The sequence below is a fragment of the Panicum virgatum genome, chromosome 3N, assembly GCF_016808335.1.
Source record: "Panicum virgatum strain AP13 chromosome 3N, P.virgatum_v5, whole genome shotgun sequence".
Taxonomy (NCBI): Eukaryota; Viridiplantae; Streptophyta; class Magnoliopsida; order Poales; family Poaceae; genus Panicum; species Panicum virgatum.
Genome location: NC_053147.1, coordinates 65,513,377 through 65,537,690, shown reverse-complemented (window position 1 = coordinate 65,537,690; position 24,314 = coordinate 65,513,377). Strand labels below are relative to the sequence as shown.

The 24,314-nt window shown below is 52.5% G+C and overlaps 4 protein-coding genes across 25 annotated transcripts; 3 read left to right on the top strand and 1 right to left on the bottom strand.

Annotated features, from left to right (window-relative positions):
• The first annotated feature begins 502 nt into the window (after nt 1–502).
• LOC120666820 lies at nt 503–4,661 on the top strand. Of its 22 annotated transcripts, none has more exons than XM_039946781.1 (7): nt 503–780; nt 943–1,825; nt 2,449–2,523; nt 3,088–3,635; nt 3,755–3,838; nt 4,314–4,334; nt 4,424–4,661. In XM_039946781.1, the coding sequence occupies exons 1-4, from the start codon at nt 727–729 to the stop codon at nt 3,252–3,254; spliced, it is 1,179 nt and encodes a 392-aa protein (XP_039802715.1). In that variant the 5' UTR covers nt 503–726; the 3' UTR covers nt 3,255–3,635; nt 3,755–3,838; nt 4,314–4,334; nt 4,424–4,661. The 22 variants fall into 22 exon arrangements, with proteins under 22 accessions (XP_039802715.1, XP_039802714.1, XP_039802712.1 ...); XM_039946780.1 differs by adding an exon at nt 3,974–4,151 and having other exon boundaries at nt 4,314–4,661; XM_039946778.1 differs by adding an exon at nt 3,927–4,151 and having other exon boundaries at nt 4,314–4,661.
• Nucleotides 4,662–5,354: 693 nt separating this feature from the next.
• LOC120666822 (E3 ubiquitin-protein ligase ATL4-like) lies at nt 5,355–6,886 on the top strand. Its single transcript, XM_039946791.1, has one exon. The coding sequence runs from the start codon at nt 5,454–5,456 to the stop codon at nt 6,609–6,611; it is 1,158 nt and encodes a 385-aa protein (XP_039802725.1). The 5' UTR covers nt 5,355–5,453; the 3' UTR covers nt 6,612–6,886.
• Nucleotides 6,887–7,031: 145 nt separating this feature from the next.
• On the top strand, nt 7,032–16,243 carry LOC120666819 (renalase-like). The gene is made up of 8 exons (XM_039946767.1): nt 7,032–7,403; nt 7,503–7,775; nt 8,156–8,282; nt 8,674–8,735; nt 8,821–9,051; nt 15,428–15,549; nt 15,628–15,766; nt 15,887–16,243. The coding sequence occupies exons 1-8, from the start codon at nt 7,110–7,112 to the stop codon at nt 16,070–16,072; spliced, it is 1,434 nt and encodes a 477-aa protein (XP_039802701.1). The 5' UTR covers nt 7,032–7,109; the 3' UTR covers nt 16,073–16,243.
• Nucleotides 16,244–17,181: 938 nt separating this feature from the next.
• LOC120666818 lies at nt 17,182–20,303 on the bottom strand. Its single transcript, XM_039946766.1, has 2 exons — nt 19,868–20,303; nt 17,182–19,731 (listed from the first exon to the last, which is right to left on the bottom strand). The coding sequence occupies exon 2, from the start codon at nt 19,687–19,689 to the stop codon at nt 17,404–17,406; it is 2,286 nt and encodes a 761-aa protein (XP_039802700.1). The 5' UTR covers nt 19,690–19,731; nt 19,868–20,303; the 3' UTR covers nt 17,182–17,403.
• Nucleotides 20,304–24,314: the final 4,011 nt, after the last annotated feature.

Below are 24,314 nucleotides of genomic sequence, written 5' to 3'. Positions count from 1 at the left end.
GGAAATATTGACGAAATCAATTTCCTCCTCCTTTTCGTCGAACTTTTTAGCCTGATAAGTGGGACCTGCGTGAGGGATAAGGTAGACCTAATCTTGATGAGAAAGGATTTCAGTTATTTTACTTTTTTTTATTGATAGATAGAATAGACAAGGTGGTATAAAACTTGTGCCGTAAGCATTGAGCAACCAGCAATGAAGCATGGAGTTGCTGCCAGCATTTTGGTGGGCCGCTATGGATGAAAACGGGATGGGAAAATTCCGTCCCGAGCTGCACCGTATCCCGTATAAACCAGCTGTATACCGTTTTGGCATGAAAAACAGGAATGGAGAAAAAAAAGGAAAAAATAGCGGTAACGGGAACGGAAACCGGAGAGGCATTCTCCCGACCGTTTCACGGTTACGGTATTTTATACGGGAATTCCCATCGGTTTTTTCCCGTTTTCAGGCCCAGTCCAGTCCAGAGTCGCCCTCCGTCTCTCTCCCTGCCCCTCGCGCTCCCTCTCGGCCCAAGCCCATTCGACTCAAAACTCACCACTCTCCACTCCAGTGACTAACCCCAGCCGCCGCCGCGGCGCCGCCCAGGCAAGCTCTCTCCCCCCCGACCTGGCGACCTACGAGTCCGCTGTCGCCACCGCCGCCCCCAGTGCTTCTTCCCCTCCCCAGCTCCCCCTAGGCCATTGCTAGGGATTCGAAGGGAAGACGGCCTCTTAATTGTTTGGGGAATCGATGAGATTTGAGATCTGGAGGGAGTCTGTTTCTTCACCGTGCCGTATGCTCCCAGTACTCTTCCTTCTCCACATGCTTATTTTTATGCTATCTGGACTCTGAATCTGAAGTCTACATGAACAGGAGGTCATGATTCATGAAGATATAGCTCTCTTTTTTGTAGAAAAAAATCAGGGGAGGTCATGATTCATGAAGATATAGCTCTCTTTTTTGTAGAAAAAAATCAGGGGAGCCGAGGTTAATAATTCGAGGGCAGTGATGAGTTTCCGGCGGTTGGTGCATCTGGTGGTGGACGACGTGGGCCTCCGCCGCACCTACAGCCTGCGCAGCATCGACATGTCCCGCCTTTTCCGCCGTCCCCCACGAGAGTCCACCGGTGGCTGCGGCCGTCCAGACCAGCCACCGCCGACGGAGGAGGATCATGAGATGAAGCCGTGCCCCCTCCCCGCCCCAACCATGACCTTCTACCCGCCCCGATGCTGGTACCACGACGGAGAGATGGAGTTCATGCTCCTCGGCGGTAGGCACAACAAGGTGGTCGCCGCCGACCAGACTGGCCGCGCCGTCCTCTACGACCCCGACCAGCACGCCGTCCGCACCTTGTCTGGCTTCGGTGCGTTCAAGTCCATGCCGGCCTCCCTCACCGTCGGCGAGGACCACCTCTACGTGCTCGGCACGGTCCCGTGCGAGGATGGCCGGTACTTCGAGTGCCTAGAGCTTGACAGCGACGGTGATGAGGACTGGCACCCCCGCGTTCTCCCGCCGCCACCTTACATATACAACGAGCATAGGAGGGGTGGTCCTCCCCCCGACTCGTACGCGGCGGTCGAGGGTGGTGGTCCCACCCACATCTTGGTGTCCAAGGCGAGCATCGGCACCTACTCGTTCGACACGGCAGCGGAGGCGTGGAGCAAGGCTGGCGACTGGACGCTGCCATTCAGCGGCCGGGCGGAGTACGTCCCCGAGCACGGCCTCTGGTTCGGCCTCAGAAACAACATGTGCTGTGGACCTCGCCGCCGCCACGGCATGGAGGCCCCCGGCAGTGCGCAACCTTTGGAGGGACTTCACCCCGCCGGCGGAGTGGATGGTCTTCTCTCCGGTATCGTGCCTTGTGCACCTAGGATCCGCTCGGTTCTGCATCGCTAGGTTCTTCACCACCGACCTGCTTGGCCCCTACCCAGTCGGCCACGCAGTGTTCACCGCCGTTGAGGTGGAGCGCTGTGCCGACGCTGACAGAGGGCTTCGAATGGTGAAGCACGGATCGCTGTACATGCTCCTCCATGAGATGCAGATGATCCCTTGGGTGCTTTGATTAGCTTCTATTAGTACCTAGTAGCGACGGCGCAAGATCTCATATGAAATCTTCTTGAGGCCCCAGTAGATCTTTAGTAGTAGTAGTAGTAGTAGTAGCAATCAACTCACTTGGCACATGATGATTTTTTTATCAGGATTTCGATGTTTGTGTCATGCATGGTAGTGTTTAGGGGGGCCTCTGTAATAAAATTGGTGTGATCATTTAGAAGCTGTTGACTAACTTGTTATTCAGGTTATGCGTGCCTATATAATATCATAAATAAATGTGTTTTCCATCTAGTTGAGTTGTTGAGTTACTCTCTCTATTGTGTTGCAAGCAGTTGCCAAGCTTGATGCAGATTTCAAGTCAAGTACTCTTTCATCAATAAACAAATACACTAACTTTGTAGTTTGTTCTTGTTTTGGTAGTTATTGGAAATGTGTACATGCCTCCTCAAATTGGACGGCGCAAACGGGTGCTACTGCATCAAGTTTATGGCTGTGGTATGTACTGAGATGGTAACAGCAGATTCAGTTTGATGTCATTGTTGGTTGGCTTTTTTAATTACATTTTGCGTTCTGTCATGTGTTCATTCACTCTTGTGACATTGTAACATTCTGTAGTGCATTTGAACATAATATAAGTAGGGCAGCACTGCCTAGTTTTCCGACTGTATTTTATAGTGTGCATACACTCTTGTTGGATCTTGTAGATCTTCTCTTTGGACCAAAGATTTGTGCATCTGATGGAGTGCATTGAAGGCAGAATATGTATGATATACAGAGCCATGCGACTTGCAACTTAGGTACTCTGATACTTAACAATTTATAAGATTTTGTGTGGAATATTTTTTCCCCAACGTTTCCCTCCTTATTAGGCAAGATGCTGGATTAGAAAATCAGAGCTTTGTTCCAATTTCGTAATGATAGTAAGGTAGTGGTCACCCATTATCCAGGAAATTTTCTCTCTAAAAAAGGAGAATTTAATTGACTTATTTGAGAACTGCCAAGAGATGCTTGCCTCTGTGTTATTTTGCACTAACATATTCTTCTTCATACATCCTGCAGCGCTACAGCCAGGAGCTAGCAGTCTCAAAAGCATTTCCAAGCATCAACAGTTGTGTTCTTCAGTGTTTGTGAGAATGTTCTGTGCCTCAGCCACATCAACACTCCCATCTTATATTTTTATGCTACCATCAGTCAAACATATTAAGAAAAACATGTTACGTATGTAGCTGGTGAGTTGGTGAATATCCCTGTCAGAAAGTGAAGTTCCGGGGGGCAGCCTTTTCCAATTTCTGGTCCCTTTACAGTCATATAAAATCTGTGGAAATAACTGTAAAGTGTATGTATTATTGCCAATCCTGAACAGTATCTTGGTGTTGGACTTCCATCAAGAGATTTCTATAAGAGATTTGTTCTTGCACTTAGAGATAAGATTATTAGTTTACAACAAGAGCAGTAAGCAGGCCATAGTAGAATGCACAAAGGATGAGAGGAGGAAAACAGTATGGGCATAGCTGATCCGTCTTTTACACACTGGGGTTTGGAAATTGCGCCAACCCTCTGCTCTCTACATTGGGTTTTACGATTACTGATCCCAAGACGAAATGAAGGTGTTCTATTGCAAGATTTCTATTCTAAGGAGATGTATAATCTTCCCCTCCAGTTTCTTACTGAGTTCTACACCTTCCATGATCAGAAACTGAGCTCTGTTCTATGTGGGTATTTGCAGCATTTGATTGCCAACATTAGCTACTGACTTTGTCCCATGCACCTGAGTGCCGGACATCTTTCAGCACTGCTGCTTATGGAAGAGGTATTAGCTGAAATTGTTCGGTAGTTTCTACTTTTATTATGATTCGCTTGTGCCAACAGCCACCTAATAGTTAAAATACATGTTCCAGGCTTTATCGGTTGATTCTTCTAAATGGAAATTAACTATTAAATACAGGAAAAATGCCCCAAAGGCACAGTAGATAAAAGTAAGAAAGATATGCCTGATGGATTAGAACTTGGTTTGGGGTTTATCGATCATATTGGACCCCCAACGGACGAGCAGGCAAGGCATCTGTGTGGGACTGCCTTGCAGGCTCGACCATTGAGGCAGCAGTATGCGTCTTGCAAACCATGTAACATATCCTTTGCTCTTTCTTAGAAGCTAGAACATTGTACATTTACACGAATATGATCAGTTTATGCTAATGTTATGTTACCACTTACCAGTACGAAATTATCAGCGCCAGTTTAATACTGTTGATTACGCCCTGGTCCAATTTTTCTTTTTAATGCAGATAGCTGACTGCTTGTGCTTGGTGAGTCATGAAGTTCTGAAGGGTTTAAGATTGAATTTTGACCAAGTTCAAGGTCATGATATCTGCCATTTTCCGGTTTCGACTTCCAGAAGCCCACAAGTAGCTGAAGCTCAGCTGGCGCCGCCCATATATGATGAACTACAGTTGATGATTTTGAACCGATAGCTTGTAAATGATGAGCTATTGAGCTGGGTTTTGTTCCCAGGAGCTGGTATATTGTTTGTTACCTGCAGAATGTACATGCACCGTTGATGTAAAATTTTTGCTAAAAGCTGGTACGGTTAAGCTAGCGACTCTTCATTTGAAGTTTATTTGTCCACTTGGTCCTTCTCTGGTGCATACAGAGTTATAGGAACACACGGCGTATAATAGTGATCAAGGCTATCTGAAAGATTATTAGATGAGACGAAGCGTATCTGTGGTGCTCTTTGTTTGGAATTTGTATTATGAAGAAATAGAGCATCCATAGTTATGTGAAAATTGGGATACTGTTGAGTGTCCACAGAGCAAGCAACAGCTCACATTACTTGGCAAGATAATATCATGGCAATCACATTAATTACTTGACCTCATATGGGGTTAGGCCAGTCTCGACGAGTGTCATAGGATTGTTATGGATATTAAATTTGGTGATATGACAGTTTCATTATGAAGAGAGGAGCTGGAGTTTCACGAGATATGAGCGGAGTGTCATCAATATAACACTCCTCCAACTCAGTTACTATACGATAATAATCCTCCACTGAGACTGGCCTTATCTGGGCACATAGACTCGAATTGAGATAACAGAATTAATGCAACTAGCAGATTTGTATGTACTAGTTTTTCCCAATGGAATTTGGAAATTCCCTTCCTAATGTGTCATGGCGTGACAACCCGCTGCATTCGAAATTTCAAACCCCTCCTTCGATTCGCTTCCTCAATTTCGCCTCCACTTCACAATCAATGGCGCCGCCGCCCGCGCCCCTGGCGGCCGACGACGACACCCCGCCGCCGCCGTCCCTCAAGTCCGCGCTGCTCATCATCGGTGGCTTGCTCCTGTTTGCCATCGCCGCGATCGTGCTGCTCCGCTGCCTCCTCCGCCGCGGGGCGTCATCGTCGTCGTCGCGTCCGGGACGCATGGCGGAGGTGGAGCAGGGAGAGGCGGCGAGGAGGGCCGGCGTGGCGGGGAGGGAGTTGGCGGAGGCAGGGGAGGCCACGAGGACCGCCGCGGCGGGGACGGAGCAGGTGGAGGCGGAGGCTGGGGCGGCGAGGAGGATCGCGGCGGCGGTGAGGCGGGGGGAGGCGCCTTCGGCGAGGGAGCGGCAGGAGGTGGAGGTGGAGCTGCGGGGGGCAGGCGCGGGCGACGGCGGCATGGAGCGCCTGATCGCGTCGCTGCCCCTGTTCACCATGGCGTCGGCGCTGGCGGCGCTGCCAAAAAACTCCCCCGACTGCGCGGTCTGCCTCGCGGCGTTCGAGCCCGACGCCGGGCTGCGGCTGCTCCCGGCGTGCCGCCACGCGTTCCACGCCGCCTGCATCGACGCGTGGCTCCGCACCAACCCGGTCTGCCCGATCTGCCGCAGCGCCGTCTCGTTCCCGCTCCCGCCCCTCCCCGCCGCCGCGGGCCAGGAGCCGCTCGGCTCGCGGGCGGGCAACATGAGCTTCCGCGTCGAGCTCGGCATCAGCAACCGCCGATCCTCCTGCGCCGCGGGCGGCGACGACCCCCGCCGCACCTACTCGCTCGGCGGCTCCTTCGACTACCGCGTCGACGAGGAGGTCGAGGCCATCGTGTCCCGCATCGTCCGCCCCGCGGCGGCCAGGCCGAGCACCGCGGCCCCAGCGGCGCCGGCTGCCCCCGGCGAAGCTCTGGCGGAGGAGGTGGGTTCCCGCGGGTGGCTGGGCGAGTACCTCGACCGCGTCGCCACCTCGGCGTCGTCCCTCTCCGGTCGGTGGAGCGAGCGGCTGAGCCAGGGCCGCCGCAGCCACAGCCTCCGTCACGACGACTCGTGGCGCCGGGATCCGGCGGCGGCTGCGGCCAAGTCGGCGACGCCAGCCGCGGTGGCAGCCCCCGGCGAAGAAGCCCTGGCGGGGAGGCCGGGAGAGCACCGCGACCGCGACAACCTCGCCCCCTCCGCGTCCGCGTCGTCCCTCTCCGGGCGGTGGAGCCGGCGCTGGAGCCAGGGCCACCGGCGCGACGAGTCCTGGCGGTGGGACCCGGAGGCGGCGTGCCGCGCGCCGCGGGAGGAGAAGCGGGAGCCGGCGCTCGTGGCCCTGGGCCGGTGGATCTTTGGCTTCTAGCACGATCGTTAAAGGACGCGCTTCGAGTTAGGTTACGGAAACCCAACGGCTAAGCCTGTTTAAGCTCTCTTTAGCTTGTTTCCTAGCTTATAATTGAGCTTTAGCTCAACGCCTGTTTCTATAAAGCCTATGTCATGCTTTGTACTAATTGAACTAATTACTTACTCGTTATCACTAGAACAGTTTCTGCAAATTTGGCAGGAGTTTCATCTCAACTTTCTCCGCAGCATCAAGAAAAACAGCAGAGAGAAAAAAATATTGCTTCTTAGCGTTAATTATAATTTTTCCGATTGTCGTCGACTTATACAATGAACTTGGATAAATACTAGCTGAATTATTTTTACAGTTAGATTAGAATTGAACGAGTCTGTTTTCAGTCAACCGAAGAAGAATAAAAACCCAACCCCTGTAAACATATTCGTATTATCATAAACGAAAAAGCCCCCGTAAAGAGATAACGGTACGGTTCGCGCTCTCGCATTTCGTCGAACAGCCGTGATGCCGCCGCCTCCCCTCGTCGTCCCTGCCACCGCGCTCCCGGCGGCCCGCCTCGCCAGAGTGGTGGCCGCCTCTTCCGGCAGCGGGGGCGCGGCCCCGCGGCGGGTGCGGCGCGGGAAGCCCGGGTTCTCGCGGCGGTCGGCCATCAAGAAGAGCTTCCACCAGGAGCAGGTGGTGTTCTCCACCCCCGTCCCCGCCGACCCCACCGTCGCCGTCATCGGCGGCGGCGCCTCCGGACTCGCCTGCGCGTCCGCGCTCGCTGCCCGCTGCGTCCGCTCCGTCGTCTTCGACACGGTTCGAGTCGCCCCTTTGTCCCCTACCTTCCCTCCCCCTCCTCTGCACCCCATCCGCTAGCCCGCGATGCTCACCGGCACAGGCACGCTGCTGACGCAGGGGATGCACGGCCTAGGGGGCAGGATGGCGACCAGATTCGTCGATGGCGGCGAGCAGCTGGTGTTCGACCACGCGGCGCAGTTCTTCACCGCGAGCGACGAGCGGTTCCAGAGGCTGGTGGACGAGTGGCTCGACAGAGGGCTGCTCCGTGAGTGGAGTGGCTTGATCGGCGAGCTCGAAGCCGGTGGCCGTTTCACGCCCATACCTTCGTCGACACCGAGGTACATCGGTGTTAACGGGATGCGCTCACTTGCAGATGCAATGCTGCCTGAGGTATATCCATCTCCACCTGATGCAAGCTCCAGGGAAGTGTAGTATGACATGTTTCTTTGATTTTTTGAAAGATCAGTTAGAAATGATTCATTTTTTTATATAAAGGGGGAAAAAATGAATCACTGTTGCATAGTTGTAGACTTTAGTGATTCAGTTACCTGAACCGTGATTCATTGCACTTGCATGATCATATCCTGCCCAAGAGACCTGTTCTGATTTTGTTTTCAGAGTTCAATCCAAATTGCATGCTAAGTATATAAAAAAAAATCCAAGTCGCATGAAATACAACTCAATGGTTTGCTGAATCTTGAGTTCTTTCATTTCTTTACTTGGCTGCTGAATGCCCATTCAATTGCTGAATCACATGTATCACTGTGCAGACTGATATGATTAAAGTTGTGCGGCCTTGTTGGATAAGCAAACTTGAGCCGTTCAATGGCCTGTGGCACTTGTTTGAAAATGAAAAGCCTCGTGGTGAATATGATGCAATTGTGATAGCTCATAATGGTCAGTACAGATTCCTTTCTAATAGGAAAATATTGTTTCTTTAGGCAAAGCACGATTGCATAATGTTGCACATTTTGCGGAAGTTAGGCGGTAAACTTCTGAAGCTCAGCCTTTCCACTCTATCTTTCTTTATAGCTCTACATGTTTTGGACAACCCAGATGGCTCACATTATTAAAAAAAAATAGCATGATGTTAAAAAAAACTAGTATTGCTTAAGTATCGCATTTGCATGATAACACATATTTTTTATGCCACACGTCCATAGACCATAGTTATGCGCTCCCCTGATTTCATAGCAGGAACTGTGTAACTTCTTTTGGTAAACCAAATTTCTAATCTTTTCAAATGACATCGTATTCCTAGCTGATCCTTTTGGTACACACTTATCAGGGAAATGTGCCAACCGTCTGCTCTCTACATCAGGATTACCATTGCTTACAAAGCAAATGAAGGTATTGACTGTTGCACAAATTTGGACCCACGAGACATATCCTTATCTTCCAATTTCTTACTGAGTCTTATGCATTCAATGATCAGAGACTAGAGCTCAGTTCTGTCTGGGCACTCCTTGCAGCATTTGAAGATCCTCTTCCTATCCCGCATAATGATTCTCGCGGAGTGTTTGAAGGAGCGTTTGTAAGAGATGTTGATTCTCTCTCTTGGATGGGCAACAATACCCGTAAACTTTTTCCAATGCAGACAGGCACACCTGAGTGTTGGACATTTTTCAGCACTGCTGCTTATGGAAAGAGAAACAAAGTCCCGCAGGTGGGTTTTTTGCTGAAAGCTGTTAGTCATATTGATGGAGAGAATAGTTGCTGTATTCCTCCAACCCTAAATGGGTGGGTATATATTGAACCTATACATGGGACTCTAGATGGGCCTCTATACACATGGGCTCAATATACTCTAACACCCCCCCCCCCCCCCCGCAGTCTGAACTACCGGCGCAGCGGTGTTCAAGACTGGACTAAGAATGGCAACGGGTCGGGTTCGGATCGGGTGGAGTCTCCGTGCACCCAAAACCGAAACCCGAAATCGAAACCCGAACCCGAACCCGAAACCGATTCGGGTGGAAATCCATCACCAAAACCAAACCCGCGGATACCCGAAACCCGAATGGATACCCGAAACCCGCAGATAAATATACACATATTCACATATATAAACAAGAGGCAACAAATAATAAATATTTTCATGACCCAACTTTCAATAAATTTAATAGTCTAAGTAAACAAATTATCATTAATATATTATAAAACATGAGTTTTAATTCCAAATAATTTATTTCGGATATCCATTGGATATCCACGGGTGGAAACCAAAACCCGAAACCGAACCCGAAACCAAACCCGAACCCGAACCTGAAAACCGTGGGCGAAAAACCAACACCAAACCCGAAACCCGAAAAACCGAAACCCGCGGATACCCGCACCGAACCCGATCCGCTGCCATCTCTGGACTGGACAACAAGAAAGCTAACACCCCCCGCAGTCTGAACAACCGTCGCAGCGGTATTCAAGACTGGACAAGATGAGAGTACAAAGGGCAAATACCCCCCTAAGCCACAACTAGCCATCGGCTACGTTGAGGCTGGATCGAAACTCCGAGAAGGTCGAGGAGGGCAGGTCCTTGGTGAAGATGTCAGCAAACTGGGAGGTAGTCGGGACATGGAGTACCCGAACATCGCCGATGGCGACTCTGTTGCGCACGAAGTGTAGGTCGATCTCCACGTGCTTCGTCCGCTGATGCTGGACGGGGTTGGTGGAGAGATACACGGCGCTGACGTTGTCGCAGTAGACGAGCGTACTCTTGGCGAGCGGGCTGTGGAGCTCCGCCAAGAGCTATCGTAGCCAGGACGCCTCCGCCACGCCGTTAGCGACAGCCCGGTACTCCGCCTCGGCACTGGAGCGGGAGACAACCGGCTGCCGCTTGGATGACCAGGAGACCAGGTTGTCGCCCAGGAAGACGGCGTAGCCGGAGGTGGAGCGACGAGTGTCCGGACAGCCAGCCCAGTCAGCGTCGGTGTAGACCACCAGCTTAGCAGAGGACGAGCGGTGAAGTACCAGGCCGAGGTCCACAGTGCCACGGACGTACCGGAGGAGACGCTTCCGCGCAGCAAGGTGTGACTCCCGGGGATCATGCATGTGGAGACAGACCTGCTGAACAGCGTAGGTGAGGTCCGGCCTGGTGAAGGTGAGGTACTGCAAAGCTCCGGTAGGCAGTAGGATCAGCCACCGGATCACCCAGATCAGCAGACAGCTTCGCCTGAGTGTCGACTGGAGTGGAGCAGGGCTTGCAATCAGTCATCCCAGCCCGCTCCAGAATATCGAGGGTGTACCGCCGCTGGTGAAGGAGAAGACCAGACGGGCGAGGCTCAACAGTGACGCCCAAGAAGTGGTGGAGCTGACCGAGATCCTTCATAGCGAACTCCTGCTGCAGAGAGGAGATGACACTCTGAAGCAACTGTTTACTGGAAGCTGTGAGCACAATGTCATCGACATATAGCAGCAGATACGCTGTCTCATCCCCACGGCGGTAGATGAAGAGAGACATGTCAGACTTGGCCTCGGTGAACCCCAGTGTCAGCAAGAACGAGGCGAACCGAGAGTACCAAGCCCGTGGAGCCTGCTTCAGTCCATAGAGAGACTTGTTGAGCCGGCATACCATATCCGGACGACTCGAGTCCACAAATCCCGCAGGCTGAGAGCAGTAACCAGTCTCTGACAAGGTGCCGTGAAGAAACGCATTCTTCACGTCCAGCTGGTGCACAGGCCAAGTGCGCGAGAGCGCAAGCGAGAGGACCGTGCGCACCGTAGCAGGCTTCACGACCGGGCTGAAGGTCTCATCATAGTCCACACCAGGCCGCTGAGTGAACCCCTGGAGAACCTAGCGAGCCTTGTAGCGCTCCAATGTACCGTCAGCCCGACGCTTATGCGTCCAAATCCACTTGCCAGTCACCACATTGCAACCAGACGGACGCGGCACGAGGTCCCACGTCTGGTTGGCAAGAAGAGCCGCGTACTCCTCTTCCATCGCGCGACGCCAGTGAGGATCCGCCAAGGCGTCGCGGACAGAGGAGGGTACCGGAGAGACCCTCGGTTCTCCCTCGGTGGCGGAGAGAGTCGCGGCCAGGAACGCCATCCGGCGAGTCACCATGGGATGGATATGCCGAGGATCCCGATGGATGACCGGCGGGTGGTACACCTCCGGCTCGGCTCGAGAGGGAGCCGTAGGCGGCGGCGGCGGCGACGGCTCCAGTGGCGGCGGCGCAGGAGCCTCTGGAGCAGGAGGAGGCGCCGGTGTCGACGCCGAACGACGCCGGTACACCTGCACCGGCTCAGCGTACCGTTGCGGCGCCGGGTTCGGCGCCGAGCGACGCCGGTACACCTGCACCGGCTGAGCGTACCGCTCAGGTGCAGGGGAAGGCATCGGGGCCGCGCGTGGCGCGACCGCGGGCACCGGGGCCGCGCTCGGCGCAGCAGGGATCACCGGAAGCGGTGCCGGTGCGCCGGGAAAACCTGCAGGAAAAGGACAGACAGGTAACGGTGGCTGAACCACCGGGTCAGTCGGAAACAGAGACGTCAGCTCGGGATCAGAAGAAGGTGTGGAGGAGGTGGAGTAGGGGAAATCCGACTCGTCGAAGACGACGTGCCGGGAGATCAGGACGCGGCGAGAGGTGAGGTCAAAGCATCGGTACCCCTTGTGGTCAGGGGAGTACCCGAGGAACACACAACGAGCCGATCGGGGCGCCAGCTTGTGAGAAGCGGTGGCGGAGGTGTTAGGGTAACACGCACACCCGAAGACCCGAAGGTGGTCGTAGCGAGGAGGGGTACCGAAAAGAGCGTGGTGTGGAGTGGGAGCAGGAGAAGCAGTGGACGGAAGGCGGTTGAGCAGGTAGGTGGCGGTGTGGAGGCTCTCAGCCCAGAAGCGCGGGGGAGAAAAGCCTGGATCAGAAGGGTGCGCATGACGTCGTTCGTCGTGCGAATCATCCGCTCAGTCTTGCCGTTCTGAGGAGAGGTATACGGACAAGACATATGTAGCTGAACACCCCGAGACAGAAAGAAAGACCGGGAGGTGGAGTTATCGAACTCCCGCCCGTTGTCACACTGGACTGCCTTAACGGTGAGGCCGAACTGAGTGGACACCCAGGCAAAGAAGTGGAGGAGGGTGGGGAAGGTCTAAGACTTGGCGCGCAAAGGGAAAGTCCAAGAGTAATGAGAAAAATCATCAACAATGACCAGATAATATCTATAGCCAGATATGCTGAGTACAGGAGATGTCCACAGGTCACAGTGAATGAGATCAAAAGCATGCGCAGCATGCGAAGAGGAAAAAGAAAACGGAAGTCTAACATGACGACCTAACTGGCACGCATGACAGAGGTGCTCAGCAGGAGCCCTAGTACATGGAACATCGGTACTACGGCGAAGCTGAGCCAAAACGTCGCGGCTGGGGTGGCCAAGCCGGCGGTGCCAGGTGGTGGAAGAAGGCGTCACGGCAAAAGCAGAAGACGAAGAAGCCAAAGGTGAAGCAGCGGAAGAAGGGAGCCGAAGAGTGTAAAGGGGCCCCGGGCTGTCACATCGGAGGAGCGGACGCCGGGAAGTCGAATCCTTCACAGTAAGACTAGAGGAGTCAAATTCGATAGAACATGAGTTGTCAGCAGTAAACTGGCGAATAGAAAGAAGGTTGTGAACCATTTGAGGAGCAACAAGAACATTAGGAAGACGAGGAGCAGAACTCACGGCGGTGACAGGAAGGCAAGACCCATCACCAACCATGATAGAAGAAGGACAAGAGGAGTGTGGGGGTCGGACAGAAGAGAGGATACCAGCATCGGGAGTGGTGTGGAACGAGGCGCCCGAGTCGGCGATCCACTCGGTGCTGGTCGGCGGCGTCAGTCCCATGGTGCTGAAGGACTGCGCCAGAGCGGCCTGGTCCCACCCCCCAGGCCAGGCCGGCTGCTGGCTGGGCTGAGCGGGCGGGGTCTAGGACGGTGCGAAGAGTGGAGCAGCGCCAGTGAGCATGGCCGCCGGCTGGAGCTGAGGACGGGCCCTCCTCCCGGACCCTGGAACGGCCACATCGAGATGCGCCCTGACCATGGGTTGCTGAAGGATGGCCAGGGCGTACCTCCAGCGGCAGGGGCAGGAGCGGGAGCCGGAGCCGGTGTCGGCGCGCCCCGACGGCCCCCGCCCGTACCGGTGCTACCAGAAGCAGGGCCACCAGTGCCGCCACCACCACCCCGTCGCCGGCGACGTCCACGCCCCCCCTCCTCCGGTCTACCCGGCGGGAGCAGTACCAAGTAGGGAGGTGGCAGGAGCAGCAACGAGTAGCAATGAGCGCGGCGGGGGTGGGCGAGGACAATCCGGGCGTGAGACCCCTGGTGATCTCCTCGAGGGCGAGGTCGTCCCGAACCTGCAGGAAGGTGGGGAAAGGCCTCTAGCGGGCGATCCAGCCCTTCAGGTGGTCGTAGGTGCTGCTCAGTCCCCGTAGGACATTGAGCACCAAGACCCGATCGGACACCGGATCCCCGAGGTCGTGAAGAGCATCGGCCATGCTCTTCATCCGCCGGCAGTACTCACCGACGGAGAGGTCCCCCTGCACGAAGGTGCGGAAGGTGGCGTCGAGCTGGAGGGCGCGGTACTCGGCGTTGCCGAGGAACTGCCCCTCGAGCGCCACCCAGGCCTGCCGCACGGTGCCGCCATGTGTCCTGACGAGGTCCTGAAGATCCAGGACAGGGCGACGCTGTCGAGGCGCAGCCACGTCACGTCACGCGCCTCGATCGACGAGGACGTGGTCGTTGAGGGCGTAGCGGCGGGGGGTGAGGAGGACCTGGTCCCACCAGCGGCCGTAGGAGGAGGACGCGGGGTCGAGGAGGACGGAGACCAGGGCCCTGATGTTCTGGACGCCGGCGGCCTGGAGGTGGAGCTGGGCGACCATGGGGTCAGTCGGGTCGTACCGGGGTCCAGAACCAGCGGTCGGGGCCTGGTGGGTGGAAGAGGCGCCGTGCTCGGGATCGACGGGCAGGCCGGAGGAGACGCGGAGGTAGCGCTCTGCCTCGGCGACCGGGAGAGCGAGGGCATCGGCCGTGGCGCGCTCGCGCTCCCAGGCGAGGGCTGCCACGCGGACCCGCTCTTGGGCCGCCGAAGCCTCCGACTTGGCGGCGAGGAGTGCCGTAGCGAGAGCGGCGTCGGCCTGCTGACCACGGAAGGCTGTGGCGGAGAGCGGCGCATCCATGGGAGGCATCCCGAGCTCGAGCCACATGGGATCGGCGGCCGCGGCGGCTGCGGGCTGCTTGCCGGCAGCGATCGCGGCATGGAGGGCGGCGACGGCGGCAGCAGCGGCAGCGGCTTCGGCCTGAGCGGCGTCAGAAGACCTGCCCGCACCCGCGCCCGCGCCAGGAACGTCCTGGGGGGCGGCGGCGGCGGGGTCTGGGCGGCTGCGGCGGCCGCAGGCCCTGCTTGTGCGGCGGCGGCGGCCCCTACGCGGCTGAGGCGGCGCCAGGACCCGCCGGGGCGGCCAAGGCGGCTGCCGCAGGACGGATCGGAGCGGGATGGCCCGTGCCAGCGGCTGCAGGGCTGCCCGCGGCAGCGCCTGCGCCGGGAGGACCCGCGCCGGCCGCTGCAGTCATCGCGACGGCAACGTAGGGCGGCCGCGGGCCTCCCCGAGCCCCGAGCGCGGCAGCAGCAGGGGAGGAAAGGGGCCAGCGCGCCCGGCGCAGTGGCCCCTTCGCCCGGAGCAGAGGAGGAGGGAGGGAGAGGAGGGAAGGAGGAGAGGGGAAGGGAGGGGGCCGGCGGCGCCGGCGGCCGGCCGGCCATGGCCGGCGGCGGCTGCGGGCTGCGTGGGTGGGAGGGAGAGAGAGGAAAGAAAGAAACCCTAACCGTAGGCTAATGATACCATGATGGAGAGAATAGTTGTTGTATTCCTCCAACCCTAGATGGGTGGGTATATATAGAACCTATACATGGGCCTCTAGATGGGCCTCTATACACATGAGCTCAATATACTCCAACACATATGATTTGGTTACACCACCCAATATTTTAATTACTTGACAGACAAACAGATTGAACAATAGAGATTCCAAGTCTGTTTGAGCTTTATATTTTCTGAGATCTCTAATGGATTAAATTGTTGATTTCAGGAAAATATCCCAAAAGTCACAGCAGAAAAGGTTAAGGAAGACATGCTTGGAGGAGTAGAACATGCTTTGGGGTTAGCCAAAGGATCTTTTCAGCAACCAATTTACACAAGAGTGCAGTTGTGGTATAACAAATCCATTCCTTCCATCTCTTCTTCTCCGTTAAGTTGAAACACAAGGACAAACTAATGTAGAGATCACAGGGGTGCAGCTCTGCCCATGAACACTCCAGGAGTACCATGCATATTTGATCCACTTGGACGAGCAGGCATTTGTGGTGACTGGCTTACAGGTTCAAGCATAGAAGCGGCAATTTTAAGTGGAACGTCTCTTGCAAACCATGTAAGGATGTCGCATGCTGTTCTTCAGAATATTCTACAGCACATATTTATTGTAAACGAGAAGCTAACTAATTCAGTTGCTGACTAAAAGAAAATAATATGAATTCAATTGCTAATGCAGATAGCTAATTTCTTCGTGAGTCAAGGTGAAAGGTCTGAAGAGTTTGCAATTGGTTTGCATGAGAACCTAAACCAAGTTGAAGGGCATGATATTGGTCAGTTTCCCGGGATAGACTCTCAGAAGCCACAAGTAGCACAAGCTCAGAAGCCACTGGTAGCACAAGCTCTGTTGACGCCGAGTATATGATGAACGGCGATTTTGTACTGATTGATGTAGTTTGTAAATGATGAGCTGTTTTTTATTTCTTTTTTTTAGATGAGGAATTTGTGTATTGTAACATGCAGATGTACATGTATAATTGATGTAGAAGTTTTGTTACTTATGTGGTTATATTACTTATACTTCTCTTTGTTTTAAGTTTTATCTGGCTAATGCATAATTTCTCGTCATGAGAAAATACAGCATAACACCAACCATATGCAAGATAGATACGAGCCAAAGAAATTAAGTAAAATTCACATGTACCATATAATTTGTGGTTTTGTGAAATGGCTAGTAGAAGTCATAGTTTGTGATTATTAGCACATTAGTGTATTGCCCGTGAAAACGCTACGGTAATATAAAAAAGACAACATATTTTGATTAAGTTAAAAAGTAATAAAATAATCAATTAGAAAACATATAACGTCAATTTAGTTTCACAAATGGCATGTCACCCCCCTGAACGACCAAGCTGGCAAGATTTGGATGTCAAAAATGGAGTCTTTTTTTAGCTCGTCTGCCCATTGATCTTGCCCTTGCACACCTTCCCAAATCCACCCTCCCGGCATCCTGCCGCTCCTCCACCACAGTCCACAGTTCACCGATGCTGCTCCTCCTCGCAAGGAGATCATTCGCCTGTGCTGCAGCCTGCAAGTAGGGAAAGGCCAGGAGAATGCGCCAGCTGCAACCTAGCGGCGCACGTCGTAGATTGACGACAACCGCGACCCAGGGGAGGCGGCGGCGTGGATTGACGCGTTGGTCGCGGAGACAGGGGAGTCATGCAGCTATCGCGACCCAGGCGACGAAGCACATTTTCATGTTGCTAGTTTGTTGTTTGTTGCGTACACAATTTGGTGTGAGAGGACAGAACTCCATCTCACAAAGCAATAACTAACAATTTGGTGGATGTAGCAAAGTTTTAAGTGGTGGGTTTATAGTAGGGGTAGAGAGAGAAGAATGTGGTATTCTTGTGAAATTTACTTAAAGAAATTTGGAGATAAAATTAACTGAGAAAGCGCTTGGAGAAAGCATCATTAGTTTGTTGTTTCTTGGCGACAAAGCATCATTAGTAGCGCTTACTCATACCAGAGCGATTGGAGAACATAGATGCTCTATTCCCTCGGTTTGGCAGGAGAGATATATAGCTGAAATTAACATTATTAAGCCAATGCTAGAACGACAGCAGGATCAAGTAAAACCAAAGACGCCCGTCTGCAAGCAAGAAGTTTGCACGGTAGACACTAAGTTCTACTAACTTGTCTCAGTAATACTGCAGCTATTCAGAATTTTCAACACTGCCTGTACGATGCCGTTGTTCATATTGGAGCAGCACATGTAGTTCTGAAGTGTCCTGTCTGGTTGCAGCGGCTGCAGTGAACAACTCGCTTGACTCGCCCACGGTCCTCCGCGCGGATCCTCTTCTTCCGTGGCCTCCCTGGGGGCCTCAACGACTTCGGTGGGTTGATGATAATCTCAATCTTGTTCTCTTCAGCCTGGCCTTGGCCTGCTGTTTCATGCCAGAGGGTCTTGTCTGGGATCGGGTGTATGGTCTGCGAGTACGTCTTGCGGTATGTTGCCACAGTGAAGCAGCTCTCAGTGTAGCGATGAACATTCTGTCTGCAGGAGAGGAGCGCCGCCACGCCATGAGCACAGGGGGCTCCGTAGAGCTGCCAACCCCGGCACAAGCAGCACCTATTGCGGATGTCCACAATGTTCGTTCCCTCATGAGCTGAGATGACCTCGAATTCCGCCTCGTTGGCTCGGGCCACCTGGTAGCCCCGTGCACGCTCAATGGCCTCTTGCACACGGCGCTCAGCTGTGGGCACAAGGATTGTTGCCCACTGCATGCTTGCTTCACGCCGCTCGTTGAACCATGTCATTAGCTGGCGACGGATGCTTTCCATCATCTGAATTATAGGAAGGCCAGATGCATCCAGTATCCAGGAATTTAGTGATTCCGTGATGTTTGCTGTTAGGTGACCGTACCTTGTCCCCTCAAAGTAAGCTGTGGCCCAAAGACGAGGAGGTAGATGCCTTATCCAAACAACAGCTTCTGGTGAGGTGTCCTCTATCTCCAGCAGTTTAGTTTCAAACTCTATCACGGTCAGTGCATGAGCTGCTTCCCAGAGAAGGTTGACAAGCTGTGGATTGCTGAACTCCTTTTTGAAGGTTTCACTAACATGGCGCATACAGTAACCATGGAATGCAGTTGGAAAGTTGAATTCAACTCCATCAACTATACCCTTCCGTCTATCTGATAAAATGGTGAGCCTTGGCATGTTCTCTGTGTTTTTCTCCAGCAACTCATGCAATTCAGACAAGAACCATATCCAGTTCTCATCAGTTTCCTCATCAACTACGCCAAATGCCAAAGGAAAGAGAGCACCATCGCCATCAAAGCCAGTTGCAAGAAACAAGGTACCAAGATACTTATTTTTCAGAAGGACCCTGTCAAGCCCAATGAGTGGACGGCATGCATTCACAAAACCATATATTGATGCATTGAAAGATATGAAGAGTCGCCGGAAGCAATTGTCATCTGGGTTTCCATAGACTCGAGCAATACTTCCTGGGTTTGTTCTTTCCACCTGCCTACAGTACTCTGGAAGGAGACGATAGCCTTCCTCAAAAGACCCTCGAACCGCAGCCATGATGCGCTCCTTCCCTCTCCAAGCTTGCTTGTAGGATAGTGTGATGCCATGAGCCTTGTGGATTTCTTCCAAGATTTCCTTGGGTTTGCATTGTGGGTTCTCACGTAGCCTTTCTTCAACAGTGTTTGCAACCCACTGAACTGATGCCTGCTGATGGCCAAGATGACTGATCCCCACACAGCTGTGGTTGTCATGTATGGTTCTGATGGAGAATGTAGGCACACCAGGGAGCTTTGCAGCATGTATGCGCCATGGGCAGCCCTCAGCAGCACACTTTGCAGTAAACCTTGTCTTGTCAGACTTCACCGTCTGTATCTCAAAGTGGCAGGCGATGGCAGTGTTGCGGATGGCCCTGCGGCAGCTCATAACATCCGGAAACTCCTGGCCCACAGCCAGCTGAAACTCTGGGCTCACAACCATGGTCCGTGACTGGACAACTGGAGCAACTGCGAGAGGAGCCTGGGAGAGGTCGTGTGGATGCAGCGCGAGCTCATGAGCCTGCTCGAGCGAGAGCTGGTCATCCAGATTCTGATCGACACCGAGGTGGTGCGTCTCAGCAAGAGTCAACTCGTGGCTCTCAGACAACTCAAGCTCGTGGTGGTGGTGGCCCTGCACATCCAGTGCCCCCGAGTCTCCCTCATGGCCCTGCCTCAGAGCCAGCTCCCCACCGTGGACATGGTGGTGATGGTCATGCCCGAGGACGAGCTGGTGATCGTCGTCGTGGTGCCCCAGCCCCAGGTCGTGGTCGTGCGACTGGCCGAGGACAAGTTCGTGGTCGTGCTCGTGTGACTGGCCGAGGACAAGGTCGTGGTCGTGGTGGTGGCTGCCGAGGTCCAGCTCGTGGCCGTGGCCGAGGCCTAGCCCGTGGTCCTGGCCGAAGTCGTGGTGGTTCTGCCCCAGCGCAAGCTCCGCGTTCTGCCCGTGCCCGAGGACCAGCTCGTGGTTCGCCATCGCCGATCACCGCGCCAGCAAACTCACAGTTTCGAGTAATTCCTGACAAAGCATCAACCAAGTCCAATCGAGCTGAATCAGTGACGAAGCGCATGGATAGACAGTGAATCCCACGGATTGAAACCAAGAAAAGCTCAAATCGAATAGAGGATGGTCAAAGAACAGAGCAAGAGCTCACTGGAAATCGCGGCGGCGGCACAATCCAGTCCCGGCAGCCACAGCAGCGTCGCAATCCGGCCGCCTGCAACCCCGCCAAGATCCAATCCCCTCTGCCGGAAACCCAATCCAGCCTTCACGCCGCAGCCATCACCCCCGGACTAGCAACAGCCATCGCCACCCAGCAAGCTGCCCGAATCGCCAGGAGACACCAGGACCAACCAACGAGAGACCGCGAGATCCAAGAAGCGCGACCCACCCACCGAACGGCGCCTCGCGGCGCCGGCGCGGCGAGGCAAGGAGCTGCGCGCGAAGGGGGAGAGGGCGGGCGGATTTGAAGGCCGCGCAGGGGCAGGGTGGCAGCAGCGCGGAGGGCAAAGAGAGGAAGAGGGCTGGAAAGAAATTGGGGGAAGGCGAGGCGAGGGGCAATGGTGGAAGACGGCCAGACGGGGGCGGCGAGGGGGAAGGGATGAGACGGGAGGGGAGGGGTATTTAGGTCAAAGCCTGCGGCTCCGGGCTGCTCAGCGTGGGGTGATTTCCCTATTTGCCATCGGCGGAGCTGGGCCTTTTTGGGAACCCAATTTGTGTTGGGTAAACTCCGTGCCAATAGGATTAGTAAAAACTTGTCAAATAAAGAGGTCTCAATTCAAACGAACGTTCGTCCATTGATCCCTTCTCACATGGAGAGGCTGTGGTATTTTTTTGCCTCTTTTGAGAACAAAAATTACGTCGTGCTGTTAAAATATTATTGTCAGGTGTTTGTCTTTAGCTTTCTGAAAATATTGCAAGACTGAACCGTCACTATCGCATTAAAAGTTTTTAACTCACAAAATGAAAATTCTAATTTGGTAATGACAGCTCAAAACGTTTCCGCTTAGTTGGTTCAAAGTGCTTCAATCGATAATTAGCTGGTTTTTTTATCGATAACTCGCATTGTAGTGATCAGGGTTAAAAAAACTGTTGGGAACCGGTCCGGTTTAATCGGTTACCAGTCAAACCGGTCCGGGCCGGTTACGGTTTTGGCCGGTACCCAACCGGCCCAAATTCAAAATTCAAATTTAATTTAAAAAATAAAAAATTCCCAAAAAAATTTAAAAATACTTCAAGGTGCGACGAATCTAATGGTGTCAAATTTTCTCAAAAATTCGTTCATTTAGTATAGTTTGAGGGCATATGAAGTTAAATCAAAAAAAGAAAAAAAAATGGACCAGTCCATTAAGGCCCACCGCGCTGCGACCTTCATAGCGTCCAGAACGCAGCGCTGGGGGTCGCGCGACCCCAGAACCCTACCCCCCAACCCCGCGCCCTGTCCGCCGCCCCCAGTCCGCCGGCCCGGTCGCGGATCTGGTGATCCCCACCGCGCAACCGGAGCGCAGGGCCGGCCAGCCGGCCAGGTCGAGCGGCTAGCCGGGCGTAGTCGCCGGTAAGCCGGTCCGACCGAAGGCAAAGGTATGAACTCGCAATTTTTTTATTAGAATGAATTGTTAGGTGTATGATTTAGAATATTAGATGATTTGTTTTAGGATTTAGGTGTATGACTGATATGTTTTAGGATTTAGATAAGATTTAGGTGTAGGATTTAGGATTTTATTTATGTGATTGATATGTGATTTAGGTACGAATCTGTTTTTGTTTGTAGGAGATTCGAAATGTGGTCGAGGAGATTGGACCGGAGAATGTCGTGCACGTAGTCACCGACAACGGCTCCAACTACAAGAAAGCATGCAAGGAACTAAGAGAGTTGTATGAACATATTGCTTGGACACCTTGTCTAGCACACACCGTCAATTTGATGTTGAAGGATATAGCTCGAAGGCTTGAACATGCTATTACGACCAAGCAGTGCAAGCGAATTTCAAATTGGTTACACAATCATGGTCAGTTGAATACAATGATGAGGAACGCAATCGGTGGTGAGTTGGACAAGTGGAATGCCACTCGATTTGTAACCAACTACATATTCCTAGATAGCATCTATCGGAAACGTGATCGTTTCATGCAGTTGATGGCACCTACTGAGTTTTTACATAGCAAATGGGCGGATACCGAAGATGGTAGATTTACTCATGCCAGGTTTTCAAGTTTGAAGTTGTGGGATGGATTGAAATATATCATCGACACAGTTCAATCAATATACAAGTTCCTTCGCTTTGCTGATCAGGACAAGAGACCCAACATGTGCGAAATCGTGATGGCCTACCAGACTATGAAACGGGAGCTGCGGTCTTCCTTTGAAACAAATGTTTCCACTCTGAAGGAGTATCTTGAGGTGGTGGATGAGAGGTTGGGTGACGTGTTCATAGGCACATATGTCGGTCCAGGTAAGACTATACGAGTCATCTATTTTTAATATCTATTGACGTTATGCTTATTTGAAGTGATTTATATTTTGCAGCTGTTGTCCTAAATCCGAGGTATGCATATACGATGGATCCAACTCAAGAAATGTTTCATAGACTCAAGGATACATTTCAGCGCATGACGGATCTCCAAAGCGCCGTGCAGGCATTGCAGGAGCTTGATATGTTTCGGCAGAGGGTTGGCGAGTTTGGCGGTGAAATGGCAATGAAAATGGCGATGGACCCAAGGACATCCCCATGTAAGAGTTATTCCGTACGACATTGTTTTTTTGCTCTATTCGAATACATTGTTTACATACTCGGTTGCATATGCAGCGTCCTGGTGGATGATGTTCGGATCAAGTACTTCAAAGCTGCAGTAACTTGCCATACGGCTTGTTTCACAATGTTGTTCGTCCAGTGGATGCGAGCGGAACTGGAGTATTTTTGCCTTGCTGCATACAAAGGTTCGCAATCGGTTGTCACACAAGAAACTTAACAAGATTGTCTATGTCAACTACATCCTTCGTCTCCGACTTGAAGAGGTATCCGGCCCACCGATGCATGAAGAAGGTGATTTCATTGACCAGCTGGCCCATCTTTCTTTTTATGATGAGAATAATCTGGTGCGGGAATGGATGGAATATGGTAGATCTAACCGGGCTCCAGTTCTGGACGAGGATGATGATGACGGCGATGTCCCTCTCCCGTCCCATATTGTCAGAGATCAAATAAATCTCTCAGATCTACGTGAGGCTACGGGGGATGATTCCATCAGCGATTGGGCACATAAAAATTTGGGTGACACTCACCTAGGGAAGAGGAAGCTCCAGAAGGGGCATACGAAGGGTGACCCGAAGTGTCAAAAAAGAAAAGGCAAGGCAACAGCAAAACCAGTGAGCAGTGACACCGAGACTGATGATGGCGAAGGTGAGTGTAGTCCACCGTATCAGGAGTCCAAGGATAGCAGCTTGGCCGATGATGGTGATGGTAGTAACGGTGCTGATGCTAATGCTGGTGGTGGTGGTGGTAGTGGTGCTGGTGCTGGTGGTAGTGATGGTGCTTGTGGTGTTCGTTTCACAGATATACATTGCACCTACATATGCACACATATTTCTGACTATGAGTGCTAATTATGATATATAATTGATTGCAGGGGAGACTCAGTTCACACATGCTACTTAGGACATCGACCATGAAGCACCGCAATCGCAGAGGAGAATGGTTGGACTGATGGACTACGACACTCCTCAGTACTCTTCTTCCTCCTACAGCGATTCCTCGCAGTCTTTTCACTACCCCATATCTGACATCAGCATGCAGCCACCAACGAAATGGGTGTACGAATGGGAAGACCCCCATTTTTACACTATGTTAGTTCAGGAATGGGAGACAATATCGATGTGGACGGGCCAAACTTGGCAACACTATAAGGCTGAGCTGCTTAGAGTGCGAGGTATCGCTGTGATGTCAACCGTCGAATACCAAACCGCGTCCCAAATGGGGGTCTTCCCATTCTTACGTTGAATTTTTATTGATATGTATAAGTGTATGCACGCTTATGACTACGGTATTTATATGCACGCTTATTACTATTGTATTTGTATGCATGATTATAAATTATTGCTTTGGTGTGGTCTTTTACATTAATATGTGCATAGCTCATGCCAAAATTATCTTTTATTTCACATCGGGGAACCACTTTTAAAATGTCGGAATTTTTGGTTAAAATACCGGTAACCGGTCAAACCGGACCGGTAAACTGGTCAAACCGGTCGGCATAACGCTCGGAACTGGTTGCACATGCAATTTTGAATTTGGTTTTGAATTCAACCAATTTTAACCGGTAACCGATCAAACCGGTCCGGTAAACCGCTATCGGAGGGCGGCGGTTTCACCGGACCGGTCGGGAAAAAAACCCTGGTAGTGATACTATGAGTGCTAGTATTCGAATCTACACAAACAATTTTTTTCATCTACCGGTCATACGTCTTTCTTCCTCCTCTTGTTATTTTTTTCATTTGACTTTCTCATTTCTCCTTGTTAACTCGTTGAAGAGATCCCTCCTTACCCTCAATCATTAATTGCCTGGCCTTTTGTTAACTCCCCCTCTAAACTTGAAATACTTGA